General features: G+C 54.7%; 6 protein-coding genes across 6 annotated transcripts; 5 read left to right on the forward strand and 1 right to left on the reverse strand.

Annotated features, from left to right (window-relative positions):
* Nucleotides 1-968: 968 nt before the first annotated feature.
* On the forward strand, nucleotides 969-2790 carry PG998_014144 (uncharacterized protein; the record flags this gene model as incomplete). The annotated part of the gene is made up of 7 exons (XM_066880960.1): nucleotides 969-1167; nucleotides 1226-1278; nucleotides 1398-1405; nucleotides 1464-1797; nucleotides 1880-1915; nucleotides 1976-2449; nucleotides 2506-2790. 7 exons carry the CDS (start codon nucleotides 969-971, stop codon nucleotides 2788-2790), a joined length of 1389 nt encoding a protein of 462 aa, XP_066725099.1.
* A 2525-nt stretch (nucleotides 2791-5315) lies between these two features.
* PG998_014145 (signal recognition particle subunit SRP14) lies at nucleotides 5316-5866 on the reverse strand (the record flags this gene model as incomplete). The annotated part of the gene is made up of 3 exons (XM_066880961.1): nucleotides 5316-5650; nucleotides 5694-5772; nucleotides 5843-5866. The coding sequence occupies 3 exons, from the start codon at nucleotides 5864-5866 to the stop codon at nucleotides 5316-5318; spliced, it is 438 nt and encodes a 145-aa protein (XP_066725100.1).
* Nucleotides 5867-6140: 274 nt separating this feature from the next.
* PG998_014146 (uncharacterized protein) lies at nucleotides 6141-8639 on the forward strand (the record flags this gene model as incomplete). The annotated part of the gene is made up of 1 exon (XM_066880962.1): nucleotides 6141-8639. One exon carries the CDS (start codon nucleotides 6141-6143, stop codon nucleotides 8637-8639), a length of 2499 nt encoding a protein of 832 aa, XP_066725101.1.
* Nucleotides 8640-9091: 452 nt separating this feature from the next.
* PG998_014147 (uncharacterized protein) lies at nucleotides 9092-10869 on the forward strand (the record flags this gene model as incomplete). Its single annotated transcript, XM_066880963.1, has 3 exons — nucleotides 9092-9156; nucleotides 9304-9362; nucleotides 9467-10869. 3 exons carry the CDS (start codon nucleotides 9092-9094, stop codon nucleotides 10867-10869), a joined length of 1527 nt encoding a protein of 508 aa, XP_066725102.1.
* Nucleotides 10870-13282: 2413 nt separating this feature from the next.
* On the forward strand, nucleotides 13283-15035 carry PG998_014148 (fatty acid desaturase; the record flags this gene model as incomplete). The annotated part of the gene is made up of 2 exons (XM_066880964.1): nucleotides 13283-13470; nucleotides 13541-15035. The coding sequence occupies 2 exons, from the start codon at nucleotides 13283-13285 to the stop codon at nucleotides 15033-15035; spliced, it is 1683 nt and encodes a 560-aa protein (XP_066725103.1).
* Nucleotides 15036-16728: 1693 nt separating this feature from the next.
* Nucleotides 16729-19929, forward strand: PG998_014149 (Vacuole-associated enzyme activator complex component; the record flags this gene model as incomplete). The annotated part of the gene is made up of 8 exons (XM_066880965.1): nucleotides 16729-16796; nucleotides 16885-17047; nucleotides 17127-17294; nucleotides 17362-17576; nucleotides 17602-18913; nucleotides 18978-19096; nucleotides 19144-19223; nucleotides 19292-19929. 8 exons carry the CDS (start codon nucleotides 16729-16731, stop codon nucleotides 19927-19929), a joined length of 2763 nt encoding a protein of 920 aa, XP_066725104.1.
* Nucleotides 19930-20103: the final 174 nt, after the last annotated feature.

The following is a 20103-nucleotide window of genomic DNA, read 5'->3' on the forward strand; positions in this document are numbered from 1 at the left end:
TCTGCCTAGCACCGTTTCTCGACCCTTTCGTGCTGCCTCGCTCAAATCTCACTTGCCTGGACGTTGGACCGACGACTCTAAGACAGCCGCTATCAATTAAAACAACCTCCCCGCATACATTCCACCCCGAGCCCTTTCCTTCCCTGATTGACTACTAATATAATCTTGGCCAACTTCTTTGCGTATGCACCTGCGGCCTGTCAAGTTGCCATAGTTGGCCTTTTCCCCATCCCCGACTTCTGCCCACCAAGATCTCATTCCCACTCCGTGATCCAGCATTTGATCGTATACGCTTTCTAACCCGCTACTTTGGCAGCTGATTCAGGAGACACATACCGACCTGTAAGTATATAACGTTTCTTGTTCTGGGACGTCAACGCGTAGACTTGTTGTCTGTATCTCCTTTGCCCATGAAAGTACCCCGCGTGAGCAACTTTCAAACACCAAATAGCCAACTCCACCGGAGAAGTAGCCTGAAAGGTTATAATCTGGATCAGTCGACGAAGACCCAGATATGGCGCTGCAAGACTCTTCGACGGGCCGGGCTAGTCCTCTGAACGGGCCGGACTACGGAAACTGGCTTTGGCTTTGGCCAAGCTCGCACCAGAGGCCATTCTGCAAAGCCCTCGACCGTCCAACTTGTCAATTCTTGCCGGCCCGGTCTGGCAGATGAGAAGGTTTTACTGCCTCAACTGAAAGATTGCGTCTTGTTGCACATTCTGGCCAGGCTGTATCTCTGTCACTTACTCTTTCGCCAAACTCCCATATCGCAAGCCTACCCGCTTGCCAGACTTTTAGCGTTCATGAGCCAATCAGATACTGATATTTTGCAGCGAGAGAGATCCCGCTCTCCCCGTCGAGGAAGATCCAGAAGTCCTGGTCGCTCGGCTCGTCGACGATCGTATTCTCGTAGCAGGTCACCCAGCCGAGACGACTACCGCAGGTCTAACAGACGTTCTCGGTCTCCCATGACTGGCGCCGGCGCTCCCTCAGGAGGATCAGGACAGGGTTTCGGGCAACCACAGCGCTCGTTCGAGGATCGAGCCGTCGCTCGCGAGCAAATGATGAACAACATCCGTGACCAGTCGCAACAGGATCGCCGGGTCTATGTCGGCAACCTGTCTTATGACGTTAAGTGGCACCACTTGAAAGATTTTATGCGACAGGGTACGTTCTCGGCGCTGCGTAATCATGCGAGATAAGATGCTGACTGTTCTTTTTTCAGCGGGAGAGGTTCTCTTTGCCGACGTGTTACTACTTCCCAATGGAATGTCGAAGGTGGGCGCCTATACGTGATTCATGGCTGGCTTTTCTTTGTTTGGTTCCTCTTTCTCTTGGCCCTTTTTCGTTGGAATTGATGGATTGACGGGTCGGGACGCTGTCCGCTGGATTTGTAGGGATGCGGGTAAGTTTGGCAACATCTCGACACCTTTGTTCGAGAATACCGACTGACTGAAGACCAGTATTGTGGAATATGCAACGCGGGACCAGGCGCAAAATGCCGTTGCAACCCTCAGCAACCAAAACTTGATGGGACGCCTCGTTTACGTCAGAGAAGTAAGGATTCTTGTGTGGTTAATTGCGATCGGGCACGATATTGAAGTTGGGATTAGGACCGTGAGGCGGAACCTCGATTCAGCGCCCCCCGGAGGCCGAGGCGGCTTTGGCGGCGGTATGCAAGGCGGTTACGGCGGCGGCGGCGGCCCCGGCGGCCCCGGTGGCGGCCCCAGCGGCGGCTATGGTGGCGGAGCTCCAGGCGGCATGATGGGCGCTGGACGTCAGCTCTACGTCTCGAACGTTTGTCCTCACCCTCTCCCCTTCAGCTAATTTAGGCTCTTGGTCATGAAGTTGACCTCTTCACAGCTGCCATATACTGCAGGTTGGCAAGATCTTAAGGACCTATTCCGGCAAGCTGGTATGTTACTTTGCACCGGGGTAGCTAGGAAGCTGCTTGACGCTATTTGGACTTCACCAGTCACTAACTTTCGAACCCTCTACAGCCCGTAATGGAGCCATTATCCGAGCCGATGTCCACATGGGACCCGATGGACGCCCCAAAGGATCCGGCATTGTCGTGTTCGAGTCCGCCGATGACGCGCGTACTGCCATCCAGGAGTTCAATAACTTCAACTGGCAGGGCCGAAACCTTGAAGTCCGGGAAGACCGCTATGCCGGTGGTGCTGTCGGCATGGGCGGCGGTTTTGGTGGCGGTCGTGGTGGATTTGGTCGTGGTGGCTTTGGTGGCGGTTATGGCGGCCGTGGCGGCTTCGGTGGTCGAGGCGGCTTCGGCGGGGGATACGGTGGGCGAGGAGGGTACGGCGGAGGTGGACCCCCAGGTGGAGCCGGCTTCGACGCAGGCGGTGCTGCACCTCCTGCTGCCGCACCTAACCCGTTCACCGATAACGCTGAGCCCGGCACAGAGAAGAGCGAGCTCATCTATGTCCGAAACGTAAGCACCACGCCAGTCCGCACCGCATGAGTACGACTACTTGCTAACTTGACCAGCTTCCATGGTCGACGAGCAATGATGACTTGATAGAACTGTTCACCACAATCGGGAAGGTGGAGAAAGCCGAGATTCAGTATGAGCCAAGCGGCCGATCTCGCGGCACTGGCGTAGTTCTGTTCGACGATGCCAACACTTCCGAGACGGCCATCTCAAAGTTCCAAGGTTACCAATACGGCGGCCGGCCCTTGGGCCTTAGCTTCGCCAAATACCGTACTCCTGGGGGGAGTGACATGATGGAAACCGACGCCCATCAGGGTCTGACGCAGGACCAGATTATGTGATGACGGTTCAGTTAAAGGCGAGCCAGTATTCACATGATGGAACCAACCATGATGGTCATTTTCAACGTTCCGTACGTCCTTCGATTCGGGCCTCCGGGTAATGAAACGACGTTCGGGCAGTTTCCTTGCTTTCCTTTTTGTTACATAATACTGTACGATTTTCTTCAGTGCTACCGCTCGCTCTACTATTTCCGGTGAAGTTGAACCCCGAGGTTGGAAGTTGGGCAGATCAGGGGTTCAAGGAGGAGGATCACATTGGAGGTTCAAGGTGGGGTGAGGTGGACAAGAAAACTATGTACGAATGTGCGCCTCGGCCAGTCCGCACTAGGATTTGTCCAGGGTATGGCTGCTTGACCGATGCCACTTCCCTCGACTCGCCATCTCGCTGCACGCCAATGCTGATCGTATATCGTCTCTCTTATGGTATCTCTCGACGCGGCGGTCACGATGCTAAGAAATAGGAAATATCGGAGGGCTTTACCTAGATTGTATTTGAAATAGCATCTGATTTCTCCCGGCCAGGTGGTGGCTACGCTATGGGCGCTTGTTCGGGCGTTGGATTGGTATACGACACGATCGTGGTAAGGACAGTGAGGAAAGCGTAGGACTTGAGCAATGATGTGTATGGGCTGTACCGGACGGGAGCCGATCAATTGCTCCTCATCGACATCTCGGCGGTACTCGCTTCGCGATGCTTGCTGTATAGGGATCGAGTTCGTCCTCCTACTGGTGTAGGATAGTATATACCATGGTGGTCATGGAAGAGAGGCATTGCGTCCCAGCTGTTACAAGCTTGGCGGCAGTCCTCTGCTCGGGATTCTTTTGGGAACGATTTTGATCTATAGCAAAAAACATGGCCTCACAGCCCGGTTCATTACAGTGGGAGCTAAGGGGGCAGGAATGGCACCACGAACAGCACATTCACAGTATACGCGCTTCTGCGATAGGAGCTTAACTTGAAATTTGGTATCGCCCGTCACGCAAGCAACGAGTTTGACTTTGCCGTCTTTTTTTATTTGGGATACGCGTTCCTTTCAGAAAGGGGGTTGTTCTTTAGCCGACCTCCTTCAGCCAACATGGGCACCGGGAGAGGAGCGGAACCTATATCCCTTTGCCATGTAGTCCTAAGCGATACACACATTATAGGGGTGAACAAGTACCGCCAATGACTGGCGGTGGAAGCCGCTTGACTCCATTCGCTTCCAGTCAACAGACGGCGTATCACAATGACACACAAGAAAGAAAACGACATCTGCGTCTAGTCACGTCTCAGGCCAAGTCCCGGCATGCCATGGATACTGGCAAACAGTTACATCTTCCCGATCCCCATGGCTACGATCGAATGAGACAACACGGAAATTGCGTACTAGCGGGTCAACATGTGTCTTCTCTTTCTTCGACTGACTTCCCTTCTATCACTCACCACCACTCAGAGAGCACGCCATGATGTACTCGCCCGGTGAACTTCACCTAGCATAAGCTACGGACTATATGAGCTGCGACGTCGTACGACCAACCAGCATCTAGAACAACCTTACCCCAGTTCTCGAAGCCCAAGTGCAGTGATACGGCCTTTTGCTAGATCGACATCAAAGCTAAACTCCCTTATTTTCTCGCTACTACTCGAGGCATCGATCACCTTGTCTCGGTCCCGTTTCGAAGTTGCCAGTCAACTGCACTCTAGCCAGCATAGCATACATAGCATATACTGTAGCATACGCACTACTCAGTTGCTCGCTCGGACTTCCGAAAGCCTTATCAGACACAGCAAGTTAATTCACCTCTCCCCTCCTTTGTACCTTCCGCTGTTCGGCTCGCCCCCATAATAGACACCAACCCAGCCAATCAACCAACCATTGAGCATTAGGCTTACGAAGGGAGCAAGAGGGAGAAAATTCCGGCAAGGAAGACGTCTCGGATGTGCGAACTACATTCCCTCCGATGCACACGGTGCAAGAGGGTCTGGACGGCATACAAGAAGCTGGCTAGTTGCGAGAGTCAAGATTCCGATATCGAGTGCCCTGCGAGCCTTTGCATGTACGTGGGGAATCCGCGTAAACCGACCAAGAGCGAGTGCGACGACTGTCGGGAGATCAGGGAAGTGCTGGAAAGTCTCGAGGAGGACAACGAGGAGGAGCAATAGGTACTCAATTGCGAGTATATCGGCTTGGGTTAAGGCACTACATGTAGGAAGCAATGGAGGATTAAAAGCGGTGCCCCCTCCTCCCCCTTTGAAAGACACTAGATGATGGAGCTGGTCGTCACGTCTATTAGAAACAGAGCCTATCTCACAGGTTATCCGAGATATTTATGTCCCCTGAATGTCTGGAGGTGGATTACCTCGGAGAGCTGTCCACGCGCAGGCACCGCGTCGGCCACTCAGTGTCCAGCTTCGACGATAGCAGCCGCAGTCATATCGCCTTTCCGTGCTGGGTCCAAGACTTGGCCAGGCCCGCGGCGGTGACCACGGTCCATAGACATATAAGGCTTCCCAAGTGTCAATGCCCCACCGCTGCAGTCGAACCTCAGGCTCCCGCGACAGCGCCCACTGTCTTCTTCTTCTTGGCCTTAGTCTTCCTCTTGCTCCGATCGCGGGGCTTCAAGGTGGTCATGCCGGCCTTGCAGGCATCAGCGTAGCGCTCAAAGAAGGCAGGGAGGGCCTCAGGATCGACGACGGTTGACAGCTTGATCTTCCTGGCGCGGTCCGCCTTGCCCTTGCCGTTGGTGGCGCGGACCAGCACGGGCAGGGGCCGCGGCGGGTGCAGGTCGGGGAGGATGGCTTCGCTCGTGGGTTCAGGTAGCGGGGGGCTGATCATAGGATACTGCATGGAGGGGTGGCGCGTCAGTCCCAAGCCTTCTTCTTGTTCAAGTGTATGTGTATGTCGGGGTGGAGAATGGCATACGTCGCTTCTGGGTCAGGTAGATGTGGCCATGATCCTTGCCTTTGCGGCTATCGAAGAGCTCGACGAGTTTGGTGAAGAACTTGGCGGGCGCACAATGTCAGCGATGTGTGAGTGTGCTGGAGGTCAAGTGGAAGGGGGTTACAATTTACCTCGTCGTTGGTGAGATGGCCCATGCTGTGAAAATGATCGCCTTGCGTGTGTGTATGGGCGGACTGGGCTTCTGGTTCGCGACGATGTCACAAATTCAAGACTGCGACTGCGGGGACTACGTGTACAAACTACATACAATCAAGCAACCTACATAAAGAAGGCACGGGGTACGTACTGTACATACGTGAGAGAAAGAGTGGGTCTTCCCGCTGTGGGGGCTTTTGGGATATTTTTTATAAGCTTGGCAGTCACCTGAGCCTCTCAGTCTCTCTCATCAAGACTCGACGGACAATCAACATGGCGCCCGGTAATAACAAACTGACGCTCCCAGCCACACTGCTTCAGAAGATTGATCCCCATGGCCCCCCCGCAGCCTCTGGTCGCGGGGGCCGAGGCGGCCGAGGCGGCAGAGGCGGCGGTTTTGGACAGCAGAACTCGCGCAAAGACTTGAGGAAAGACCAAAGAGACCAGAAGAGGCAGACATCTGCGCAAAGACCGCGGCCTGTTGCCCCTGCAAAGTCGGCGAGGAAGAGGCCCTTGCCCGTGCCCGTACCACGTCCTAAGCCCGCCCAGCAAGCCGCCAATGGTGGCGATGACGACGACGACGACGGTGGCATTGACAACCCTTTCTCCGAGGATGAATCAGGTGCTTCGGATGCATTCGAAAGCGATGACGGCGGCGGCGGCTTCGACAACCCCTTTTCAGAAGATGAATCGGGCGCTTCTGACGCCTTCGAGAGTGACGAAGAGGAGGAACCGCCCAGGAGGCCAGGTAAGGACGAGGCGCTTCCACAGCCCGAGAAGCGGAAATTCGACGAGGAAGACGCCGAAATCGCGGCTTTGGAGAAGAAACTGGGCCTGAAAAAGGGCAAGTCGTCAAAAGCAATCGATGAGGATGGTTTAGGCGATATTCTTGGCGATATCGACCAAGGGGAGAGTGACGGTGACGACATTGAGGCCACTATCAGGACCAAGAGGAAGGCCGAGGCAGATGAATGGCTCGCCCAGAAACGACGGAAAGCCGAGGCTGCCGCCAAGGGGGATGAGCATGGTGACGATGAATTCGAGGGCTTCTCGGGTGATGACGACGATGCGGCCCACGTTAAGCCTGCGCCCCGTCAACGAGAAAACCCATTCGTTGCGCCGACTACTGGCGTGGCCAAATATGTCCCTCCGTCGCTTCGTAAACAAGCAGGTCCTGCCGATGAGACCGAGGCCCAGTTGCGCCGCCGTGTCCAGGGTCTTATCAACAGATTGACCGACGAGAGCATGGTTGGCATCCTGAAGGAATTCTCTGGCCTCTACGATAAGTTTGCAAGACGCAGTGTCACCACCGTACTGATCGATTTGATCATTGCCTTGGTTTGTTCTCCCGAGAAACGACCCGACGCATTCTTCGCCATGGTGGCTGGCTTTGTAGCTGGTGCCCAGAAGACCCTGGCAGACCATGTATCGGAGCTTCTTATCGAACGGCTCGTGCAAGTCTTCAAGGAGCACCATGGTAGAGCTTCGGGCGATCAGTCGGATGCGGCTTCGAAGCATCTTATGTCTCTATTGGCCGAGTTGTATAATATGCAGGTCGTCGCCTCGCTCTTGGTCTTCGACTATGTACGCTTATTCCTGGGTAACCTTTCGGAGCTAAACACGGAACTATTGCTCAGGATTGTCCAATCGTGTGGCCCGGCACTTAGACGGGAGGATCCGCAGTCGCTCAAGGAGATCATTGGCATGGTCAAGCCTGCAGACCTCAAAAACATGTCTGTGAGGACAAGCTTCATGATCGAGGAGATGAAGAAGCTGCAGAGCAGTAAGAGCAAGGCCGCTGCCCGAAACAAGCTCATTACCGAGCAACGAACGCAGATCAGGAAGCGAATTGGAGCCCTCAGTGGACCACGCGAGGTACGACCGCTTCGTATAGGCCTCAAGGATATCGAGAATGCCGACACGCAAGGCAAATGGTGGGTGACTGGTGCGAGTTGGGCTGGGAGCAAGGATGCTGCAAGCACAGGCAAGCAGGCAATGGACAGCGAGGACGAAGCCTACGACGATACGGATGACCTTCTGGCCGACAACGACGACCTAGGCATACCAGATCTGTGGCAGCTGGCCAAAACGCAGGGATTCAATACGGATATCAAGCAGCGCATTTTCGTGGCTCTTCACTCGGCGACTGGGTACGAGAATGCCGAGTTGCTCATCAACAGACTCCGGCTCAACAAGCACCAGCGGAAGGAGATACCCGAAGTGATTGTGCGTAGTGGCGAACGACTGGCCGACTATAATCCGTACTACTGGCTGGTAGCAAGCCGGTTCTGCATCCACCGCGAGATGGCGTTCCAGTTCCGACACAGCTTGACGCAGCGATTCCGCAAAATGGGCGAGGAAATTGACATGGGCGACGATCTCGACGAGGAGGAGGAAGACGAAGAATACAGCAACCAGAGCCTCTTTAACGTTTCCAAGTTCTACGGGTCTCTGGTGGCCAATCGTAGCCTCAGCCTCGACATCCTGAAGTACCGCAACCTAACGACGCTGCAGGAAAAGACGCGGTGGTTCGTGGAGATGATGCTCGTGACGGTGCTCCAGATGGCGGAAACGGAGGAACAGCTCCAGAGCATCTTTGGCACGGCGCTTCAGGCGGACCGCGGCTTGGCCCATGGAATCGTACATGTGCTCGACAAGCACGTCAAGAAAACACGGTTCTTGGGCACGGATAAGGAGAACATCAAGACCAATAAACGGCGGTGCGCTGTGGCGGTCGGGATTGTTGAGGATGTGATGAAGGCTAGCGGTTAGGTCTGCAGCATAGTATGTATATAATATAATATATGTAATGTATATTACTATATATATAAGAACCAGTCAACTGGTGTACTATACAGGATTCCTTGCAGCTATTCGGAGCGCGAGCCATGAGGCATAATAAGCCCGACTAGTCACTGCTGGACTGGGACGACTGGTTGGTCCGGCTAATCCCGGGACATGGCAATTGGCGGCGAAAACGAGCAGCACGGGCCGCCGAAATTTTAGAGAAGCAAGAAGAGCTGAGAGTGCTGAGCCAGCACCAAAGAGAAAGCCGAAAGATACGTAGCTCTCGTTCTGCCCGTCTGCTTGCGTCCCCATCCGCCTGCAACCTTTTTCTGCCATTGAAGATTATCCTCAACTCTTTTTTGTGGTTGTTGTCTGCCCCCTGATCTCCGACCGCCTCGCTCTCCTTTCCCGGCCGCTCGTCCCAATCCGTACACACAATGCTGGCCAGTCGATTAATACCGCGGACGGCTGCTGCCCGTTCCGCCTTCATCAAGCAATCCTCGTGAGTACGCCTTCTTATGTCATGTCCTCCGGGCTGCCTGTCCCAGCCCATCCGGCGAGCTGGATGCGGGACGGGGCTGCGGTGCGCGGGAGCTGTCGCCCAACAATCAATCGCATGCGCAACCAGCTGACACAACTGCCCATCCAGTCTTCCCACAATCATCAACCCGTCAACACGATGGAGACGATCATACGCTTCGCAAGCAGGTGCGTCCCTCTGGCCAGCTGCCCCAGACCCCCCAGACCCCCAGACCCCCAGAACAAAGAAAACCGCGCAATAATCCCGCAGTAACTGACTTGGCAAGCTACAGAGGAGAAGGATCTGGTCATCATTGGTGGTGGTGTTGCCGGCTACGTTGCCGCCATTAAGGCCGGCCAGGAAGGCCTCAAGGTCACCTGTATCGAGAAGCGCGGTGCGCTCGGCGGTACCTGCCTGAACGTCGGCTGCATCCCCTCCAAGTCCCTCCTCAACAACTCCCACATGTACCACTCCATCCTCCACGACACCAAGAACCGCGGTATCGATGTCGGCGATGTCAAGCTTAACCTCGATGCCATGATGAAGGCCAAGGACACCTCCGTCTCCGGCCTCACCAAGGGCATCGAGTTCCTCTTCAAGAAGAACGGCGTCGAGTACATCAAGGGCACCGGCACCTTCGCCACCGAGAACGAGATCAAGGTCGCTCTCAACGACGGAGGTGAGACCAGCGTCGTCGGCAAGAACATCCTGATCGCCACCGGTTCCGAGTCCACTCCCTTCCCCGGCCTTGAGTTCGACGAGGAGCGCGTCATCACCAGCACCGGCGCTCTGTCTCTCAAGAAGGTCCCCGAGTCCATGATCGTCATTGGCGGTGGTATCATCGGCCTGGAGATGGGTTCCGTCTGGTCGCGCCTGGGCGCCAGGGTCACTGTTGTTGAGTTCTTGAACCAGATCGGTGGCCCCGGTATGGACAACGAGGTCGCCAAGTCCATCCAGAAGCTTCTGAAGAAGCAGGGTATGGAGTTCAAGCTGGGCACCAAGGTCGTCAGCGGTGACAAGACCGGCGAGAAGATCAAGCTCGAGGTTGACTCCGCCAAGGGCGGCAAGCCCGAGACTCTGGATGCCGAGGTTGTCCTGGTCGCCATTGGTCGCCGCCCTTACACCGCCGGTCTCGGTCTCGAGAACATTGGTCTGGAGCTGGACGACCGCGGCCGCGTTGTCATCGACTCCGAGTACCGCACCAAGCACTCCCACATTCGCTGCATCGGCGACTGCACTTTCGGTCCCATGCTTGCCCACAAGGCCGAGGAGGAGGCTGTTGCCGCCATCGAGTACATCAAGAAGGGTTACGGCCACGTCAACTACGGCGTCATCCCCTCGGTCATGTACACCCACCCCGAGGTTGCCTGGGTCGGACAGAACGAGCAGGAGCTCAAGGCCGCCAACATTCCCTACAAGGTCGGCAACTTCCCCTTCAGCGCCAATTCGCGTGCCAAGACCAACCTCGACACCGACGGCATGGTCAAGATGCTCGCCGACCCCGAGACCGACCGCCTTCTCGGATGCCACATTGTTGGCCCCAACGCCGGCGAGATGATTGCCGAGGCTACCCTGGCTTTGGAGTACGGTGCCTCTACCGAGGATATCGCCCGTACCTGCCACGCTCACCCCACGCTCGCCGAGGCCTTCAAGGAGGCAGCTATGGCTACCTACTCCAAGGCTATCCACTACTAAGCCCCTCCAAAAGTGAAGAAGCTTGAAACTCCAGGCGGGTCTCTCGGTGTACAATAGATGGTCCAGTACTTGTTTAAATAGGTACAAATGAAGGGTAGATCGGTCCTAATTCACGATTGCATATGTCTTTTTATTGCGTGTATTCAGTTATCCATGTATCTTTACTTGGTTCCTTGTGCCATGTATGCCATTTGTTTTGACACTCCGCGTTGATTGGTAAATCAGACTCTGGCAATAGACTCGATATGGTCGGAATTAAGCTGCGACATAGGAGGCTTTTTTATTGCCCTACTTTGAAGAATACCCGCGTGGTGTTGTATTGTGAACCTCTCAGCCACAAGATCGGGTGCAGTCTACGAACAAACTGCCACGTAAATGTGTGTGCTAAGCTCGAAAAAAGCAGTCAAGTTATGATACAGCACGTTGCGACTGCGGTTCAGATTCTTGGAGTTCTCTCACATGTACATCAGAGACGACGTACTATAGTCAGGATTCCTCTACTTGCGCGGATTTCGGTCCGCCGGATGAATTTGCGCCTCGGGTAGTCTTTGTGCGGGTATACGATATGCTATATTGTTGGTTTTCGGAGAACGTACCTCGGGTTATGCGGTTTGTATCAAGGATAAGAAAGGGAAGCCTGGCGAAGCAGACGGATTTTGGTTGCCAAGCCTGCTCTCACTATTAAGCCAGAGGATCCTCTGAAGACTTTGTAGGTGGCGATCTCGCCTATGTGGATTTTAGTCTGACTATGAGCCAGAGAGATGCCATTTAAACTCGATCGTACGACACGTGCCGCTCGACTGGCCTGATGTGAAGCCATCAGACCCAAGATGCAATGAATATTGCTTGTGTGCCTCGCCCCTTGGGGATGGATTTGCTTGGTTCACGCCAAGATCTACTCAGCATAGGTAGATCATCTCACCGGGTATGATCCAACCAACGTTCCTCGATGATGAGCACAGTTTGAAGGGATCTATCTCATACAGTCGTTTCGGCTTCGGTCCATAGAAGGATGACCTCTAAGTGAATAGAACTGTCTGTGTTTTATCTTGCGAGAAATAGAATGTTTCTATGTACATCCTCCTAGAACCGCAGGCTTTGTTAGCACCAAGCTCAACACTTGTCGCAAACGGGCGGAGCTACGGCGTGGTTGGTTCGACTGCCGTAATCCGCCCAACCATCCCGCAGGACCGGGATGTACTCCAGCCCAGGCACTGACCCATCGCGATGAGCCGGAAGTCGCGGCGGGTAGGGATAATAGTCCTCCGGCCGACGGCCGTAGAGGGGCACGTCTAGGCTTGTGACCGGAAAGGTCGTTGTTGCTGCTGGCCACGCAACATGCACTGGCCAGTGCAGCACCCCCGCCGCCGCATGTGGTGAGTGGTAGCTGGCGCCGTTGGGTTGGTAGACCAGTGTGCCATTGTTGCTTCCCAGGGTTTAGTTCCCATCCACCCAAGGGGAAGAGAGAGGCTTACATGATAGGTGGCCCATTTGCGCCATCGACTTGTTGCACTATGAATTCTCAACCCAGCTACCCCGGGATAGGATAATGGGGACAGGACTCACGATGGCCGTAGAGCACTTGCTGGGGCTGGGCTATGGGCACAACCAGATTGCCCAACGGCTGGCCATTCAGGCCATGGCCCCATTGGCCGGGGGTGTAATAGAAGCTGCGAGGGGCGCCAGGTGGATGGTAGGGCCCGACGTAGTGTTGCGGTGGCGCTGCTGCTGGCTGAATCCACGCCATACTGAGACTGGTTGGCTCGCGTGAAGCGACAGGAGATGGACGATGAGTCTACATTCGACTTGAGGCCATCTATCTACCCCGAGTCGAGACAGTCGCCGGACAGGCCTGTGACGCCTGTGACGCCTATGACCAGTCAGGGTACGACAGCACAAGCAAACCGCATCTCGACGAGGCGAGCAGTGAGGAACCCCAAAGGTTTGCGTCGGCACCCCGAGAGGTGGCGGGGTGTTCGTTCGATTCACTACTAAATACTAATTGCGGGGACCTGCCGAGCGGGTGGGAATAAACATCAGATAGACGACATGCCTGAGAGAGAAAGAAAAGAATTGCCGAACCCGATTGGCTCTTTTCCCTCTACCTAAACCCGACCTAAAAAAACATGCCATCCCGATCCTGAATTCTCACCGCTATTATTATACATTTTAGGACGCATTCGGGTGCTTTAAACCACCCGACGTCCCGCCCTGCCCGTTCCTCCCTCCCGTCCGTCCCGCCACCACCACTTCCACTTTCCACTTCGTAGTTCCACCATCGCTCTGGAATCTTTCTTTTTCCCTTGCTCCCTTCCCCCCTTCCCTCTATGTGTGTGTGTGTATGTGAAGACAATCAAGGAGAAATCCCACCCTGCTCTCTCCAGGCTCTCGGATTGCTTGCGACGACACAAAAATGGCGGCGCCAAGGACGTATCCCCTCATGGCACGGAGGGACATCGAAGCCATGATCGCCGCCGGGAGGAAAATCTTCATCCTCGACCAATACGTCGTAAAGGCCGACGCCTGGCTGGCCTACCACCCCGGCGGCGACAAGGCTATCCTGCATATGGTGGGCAGAGACGCCACCGACGAAATCACTGTGTTGGTTCCCTTCCCTTCCCAAGCTGCCATGCTTTCTGTAGTACACCACCCCTGACTTGCCCGACATCAGCATTCACTCGGCCGAGGCCAGGCAGCAGATGGACCGCCACCGTATAGGCAGAATCGAGGGAAGATGGTCCAACTTCGTACCACCCATCCAAGGCGGCAAGTTCCGCGCCGCTGATGACGACAACCAAGGCGACGAGACCGATGGAGACGTCTCAGAATCTCCTCTCGCTTCCGCCGGAGCCTCGAGCCCGTCCATGTCCCGTGACCCTTCCCCTGTCTTCGATAAAGACGATGCGAGTCCACGTAACCGCCGCGGTGCAGCCAAGGCCTCCTCCACCACCCCGGCGACTCCGCCCGGAGACGACCCGGTCATGGCATTCTTTGATCGAGAGACCAACAAGAAGATTTCCCTGGATCTGGACAAATACCCGTCCTTGGATTTTACCACTCAAGATGAAATCGTTCAAAAGTACCGTGCGCTGCATGAGCAGGTCAAGAGGGAGGGCCTGTACCAGTGCAACTATACTTCGTATGCCATCGAGCTGTTCCGGTACAGCCTCATGTTTACGGGGTTTTTGGTTTTCCTGCGCTGGGGCTGGTACCCGCTGAGCGCTTTCTGCTTGGGCTGTTTCTGGCACCAAGTTGCTTTTACCGTTCACGATGCCGGTCACATGGGAATCACGCACAACTTCCAGGTGGACTCCATACTTGGTTACATAATGGCCGACTATTGCGGCGGGCTGTCTTTGGGTTGGTGGAAGAGGAACCACAACGTTCACCACATCGTGACCAATTCGCCTGAGCACGACCCGGATATCGAGCATATGCCTTTCATGGCCGTATCTCACCGGCTTCTGGGGAACCTTCGATCGACGTACTACGACCGGATCATGGAGTACGATGCGGCGGCCAGGTTCCTGATTGGCATTCAGAAGTACTCGTATTTTGTGTTGCTCACCTTTGGCCGCTTCAACCTGTATCGACTCTCCTGGGAGTTTCTCCTGAAAGGCCAAGGCCCGAGGAAGGGACCCGCCTGGTGGCACCGATGGTTCGAAATCGTCGGCCAGTGTGTCTTCTGGTACTGGTTCGGTTACGGCGTCGTTTACAGGTCGATCCCTACCGGCTGGGACCGCTTCGTGTATGTCATGATCAGCCATATGGTGACCATGCCCCTGCACGCCCAGATCTGCCTCTCGCATTTTGCCATGAGCACTTCGGATCTGGGAGCACACGAATCCTTCCCCCAAAAGATGCTCCGTACGACCATGGACATCGACTGCCCACAGTGGCTGGACTTCTTCCACGGGGGTCTGCAGTTCCAGGTCATCCACCACCTGTACCCGCGCATGCCCCGGCACAACCTGCGGCGCGCGCAGAAGCTCGTACAGGCCTTTTGTGATGATGTGGGCATCCCTTACGCGCTGTACGGGTTCGTGGAAGGCAATGGGCAGGTCGTCGGACGACTTGGCGAGGTGTCACGACAGGCGGCCGTTCTGGCCAAATGCCAGGAAGTCATGACAAAGAGCGAAGAGCCGCTACACAGCCACGCTCATTGAGACGAAATTTAAATAGACAGACACTCAGCATAAAAGAATATGTCCATACCTTTGAACATGTCGTTCGCTATCCAATGTAATGTACTCCCGATGGAACTCTCAGGCATGTTGCTGCGTTGCCACGTGCTCGTTGGCAGTATGTTATACATACTAGCCAAACGGGTGATACAGCAAGGGGGCAACTTGGCACCGCTGCTCACTTGATTGGCAACCAATCGTTGTACTACCGCACGTTGGGCTAGGAATCCTCAAATGGTATGTTTGTGCAAGTGCTCAAGGGGCAGATTCATCAACGGGCCGTGGTCGGCACATCCTCCCTAATCGAGGCCTGGTATGAAGTGCGATTCGCGAGCACGAAATCCCTGCATTAGCAAGTGGTCATCTTTATGGCAACTATAGTAGTTTCCCCCCCCCGCTAACATCTGTGCCAACACTTGCAGTCAGCAATGTAAGAGTCTGGGAGAGAAAGAAAGATCGACATATCAGATCAATTGTGACTGTGCCTCAGGTAAGATGCCAGCCGTATCTCCTAATGCAAGGCTTGCCACGAGGTAGCATGCCATGGTTCCGCCTCCGAGGCCGGGGCTGCAGTGTGAGAGGCAAGGGCCTCGTCTTGATGGCAGCTACTCACCTCCCGATACGTGGAAATAGAATGGCTCGCCATGTACAGGGTGTTCAAAGTTTGTCGCATGTTGTGCAATCAGAGCATGTCGATGTACATCTATCAACCCCATGTGGTACCACTGCTGGCTTCATATAGCGTAGCAGGCGCACCTGAGCTTGTTTCTGATAAAACAGATGGAGGCACGCCTTGCAGGAGCCGGGAACCCCAGTGCCCAGGTCGAGTGCCTGGCGAAGACAAGGTCGAGATTACAGACCAGCTCTAACGAATGGTGGATCGGTTCAAGTAGATTCTGTAGGAATCGCGTGGATATATATTGATATAGAACCAATCCCGGTGTATAGCCGCATCCCCCATCGCTGTTACCTGATTGATATCACCCCCTGCGCACGCAACTACAATATCAACATTACAGAGGGATGACTCGAGCAGCAGCGGCGGCAGCAGCAAAGGGAAAGACAAACAAGAGAAGAAATGAAGCACGAAGGAAGGCGGCTACCGAATCAACGGGGGCCCGGGCGAGTCGAGGCGCAGCAGAAGTGGCTCGGCCCCACTGGCGGCCCGAGGTTGTCTCGTGGCTCGTGGCTCGTGGCTCAAGTACGTATTAGATATGTAGCTGACTTGAGCAGAAGGCAGCAATGCGATGTCTCCATGTATGCAGGCCGGCCTAAGGTGGGCAATGGAACTGGAACCCGAACTCGAACCAATACAACTGACAATCAGTCAATACCTTCTCCAGTATTTGCCTGCATGGGGCTACGGGCTACGGGCAGGCATTCAATCAACCCAACCACCGACCACTCACTGCCTACCGACTGATACATTTTGACTGCTACTCAATCCTGGGTATCCAAATGACGCCACATTCGAGAGCCTCCCCTCCACCCCGACCCCTGCTTTAGCTACTATAGCACACCCATCACCAAGAAATCACATCGCAAGCATTCATCGTACTGCGTGCGACCTGGACGCCACGGTACAGGCCACGCCTTTTCCTGACATTTCCGAGCCTGCTATCCAACGCTACCGTCGCGGCATGCTCCTCCGAAACACACCCCGGTCCAGCCAGTCATGGAACAGAACGTCCAGCGCCTGTTGAATGATAAGCTGTACGACAAGAGGAAAGTCGGCGCCCTCGAGTACGTATAGCATCATTTCCCTCATGTCGTCTTGCCGTCTTGCCCCGCTCAGGGAATCATGCTGACTTGGTCTGTCGCTGGTCTCCAGACTGGAACGCATCATCCGGGAGAATGTCGCCTCCAAGGACTATATAAGAGTCCAAGCTATTCTGGAGCAGCTTTGCAACGAGTATGCCTATGCCGTCCACCAACCGCACGCGCGAAATGGAGGCCTCATTGGCCTGGCTGCCGCTGCCATAGCTCTCGGGTCGGTAAGTCTCGCCCGAATGTCCCCGCAGCCTCAGACCGTTGCGTGCATGACTAATGTAGCCTGTTTCTGCCCACGTGAAGGAGCTCCCTCGATATCTCGAAATTATTGTGCCCCCAGTGCTTGCTTGCTTTACCGACCAAGACGCCCGGGTCCGTTATTACGCCTGTGAGTCCATGTACAATATTGCCAAGGTTGCCAAGGGCGAAATCTTGAAGTACTTCAACTTCATATTCGATGCGTTATGCAAGGTATGTCTAAGTGGAAACATTGGCCCTCGTTACTCATCTTACCATGTCTAAACATCATCCCCGTTAGCTCGGCGCCGACTCGGAGTTGTCGGTTAAAAACGGCGCGGAGCTTCTGGATCGGCTTATCAAGGACATCGTCTCCGAGTCGGCCGCGACGTACGTTTCGGTCCTGGAGAACCCATCTTATGATGACAGCAAGGATTCCGAGTCTTTGTATGACCAGCCTGAGCCACCTACGGCATTCTCGCTACCCAAGTTCATCCCACTTCTCAAAGAACGTGTGTGGGTCATCAACCCCCTTTACCAGGACGTTCCTCGTCGGCTGGATCACCCTGCTCGACTCAATTCCCGACCTGGAGCTCGTAACGTACCTGCCAGAGTTTCTAGGTGGTCTGCTAAAGTTTCTCGGCGGCCATAACCCCGACGTCCACGCAGCCACTCAGTCTTGCCTGGATAAATTCTTGAACGAGATCAAGCGCATCTCCCGCATTAAGAAGGGCATTGCTGACAGTAAGAAGTCAAGAGTGGACGGAAAGCGGAAGCGCGAGGAGTCGATTGACAGTGGAAGCGCACGCCTTGCTCACGACGACGCCGACGAGACCGGATCTACCACTGCCGCCGATGACGACGGGGAGTGCAGTAGTGAGGATGACTGGGTTCCCGGTCAGGATGTCCAGATTAACTACAAGGCCATCTTGGAAATATTAACTGCAACCTTGGACTCACCGCTGGAAGAGGACAGTCTTCAGGAGAGCCTGCGCTGGATCATCGCATTCCTCGACATTTGCCCCGAGGAGGTCCTACCCTTCACGCCCAAGATACTCGCCCATCTTCTCCCAGCCATGGCCAGTGGCGTTGAGCCGATCCGACAAGCTGCCGCCAGAGTCAACACATCACTCCTGGAATACGTCGTGTCACTGTCCGACGAGCCTGAGATGCACGCCTCGCAGCCACCGTCGCGAATACCGACATCTCTTGCCACAGACCGACAAGAAGGTGGGGTTAACAGCACTCGCGCGTCACTCTCGAGCTCGCGCGATCTCGAAGCCCCAAGTCCCACGCCTGCCCAGAACCAGGCGTTGAATGGCGGTCTCTTGGCGCAGAGCCCTCAGGCTGATCTAGATTATGCTGCTGCCGTCAACTCATTGACACTGTTATTCTTGAACGATCACGAAGCCACCCGAGTTGCGGCATTGACATGGCTCATTATGCTGCATCGTAAAGCACCAAGAAAGATTGTGGCGTTCAACGACGGAACCTTCCCAGCCCTGCTCAAGACACTATCCGACCCGGCTGAAGCTGTTGTCACCAAGGATCTCCAACTGTTGTCTCAAATATCCCGGAACAGCGAAGATGACTACTTCTCCAACTTCATGGTCAGTCTGCTGCAGCTCTTTTCCACCGACAGAAGGCTGCTAGAGACAAGGGGCAACTTGATTATTCGGCAGCTTTGCATGACCCTGAGTGCCGAACGCATCTATCGAACGTTGGCCGAATGTATTGAGAAGGAAGAGGATGTTGAGTTCGCTAGTATCATGGTGCAGAACCTGAACAACAACCTGATTACTGCCCCGGAGCTTGCTGATCTAAGGAAACGACTACGCAACCTGGAGACGAAGGTGAGAAAGCGCCACTGGGACGGACCCATGTAAAGGACCCCCTCACTGACCTAGGTTGATATAGGACGGCCAAACATTCTTTGTCGCGCTTTTCCGATCATGGTGCTATAACGCCGTGGCAACATTCTCGCTGTGTCTACTTGCCCAAGCATACGAGGCTGCGTACAACCTACTACAGATATTGTACGTTTTTCGGTATGAGCTCCTACCTGTTGCTAATCGTGTCCTAGTGCCGAGCTCGAGATGACGGTGAATATTTTGATCCAGATCGACAAGCTGGTCCAGCTGATCGAGTCGCCCGTCTTCACCTGTAAGTTGGACAGGGAACTGCATGCACAGTAGTATGTGTGTATCTTGGTGTGCTGACGACGGAGACAGATCTGCGCCTACAACTACTGGAGCCCGAGAAGTATCCTTACCTCTACAAGTGTCTGTATGGGCTTTTGATGCTTCTGCCCCAGTCTTCTGCATTTGCCGCACTCAAGAACAGACTCAACAGTGTGAGCTCCATCGGTTACCTGCACACGGCGCCAAGATCGTATGTAAATTCTTCCTCCACCACTCTCGCACCACCACAGCCACGGGGAAGTTCTATCGTGGATGCTGTCACTTCATTCCAAGGCCACACTCCTCGTTCCAAAAGCGTTCATGACACTCATGCTTTTTCTGCTAGTTCTGTTACCACCCCCAGTACCTCCAATTATGATAGACCAAACAGGCTCAAGGGGAGAGAGGAGGGACCTATACGTTGGGAGCAGCTTCTGGAGAAATTCCGAAGCGTGCAAGACAAGGCCCGGAGAGTCCAGAGACTAGGCGGCGGCCTGGACGAGGGACCAGACTTCAGCGAACTGCGTGTCTCGGACGGTCAAGGCTCGAAGGACAGCCGCCCACCTGTACCGCAGAAAGACCCAACGCCTACTCCAGCCGCCGTGCCACCCAAACGTTCTGGATTGGGAAGGCAGTTCGGACGATTAGGTGGCGCGGTCGCAGGCCGGGGCAAAAAGTCGCAGGGTTGAGAGGGCAAATTGTACACACACGCGCGCACAGTGAAACCCAAGTCCTCTTCTCTTGTTGGCTGCATGGTTGATTTCTTGATTTCTTGATTTCTTGATTTCTTGATTTCTTGATTTCTTGATTTCTTGATTTCTTGATTTCTTGATTTCTTGATTTCTTGATTTCTTGATTTCTTG

The sequence above is a fragment of the Apiospora kogelbergensis genome (assembly GCF_038363985.1).
Source record: "Apiospora kogelbergensis strain CBS 113332 chromosome Unknown utg000009l_segment0_segment0, whole genome shotgun sequence".
NCBI lineage: Eukaryota > Fungi > Ascomycota > Sordariomycetes > Amphisphaeriales > Apiosporaceae > Apiospora > Apiospora kogelbergensis.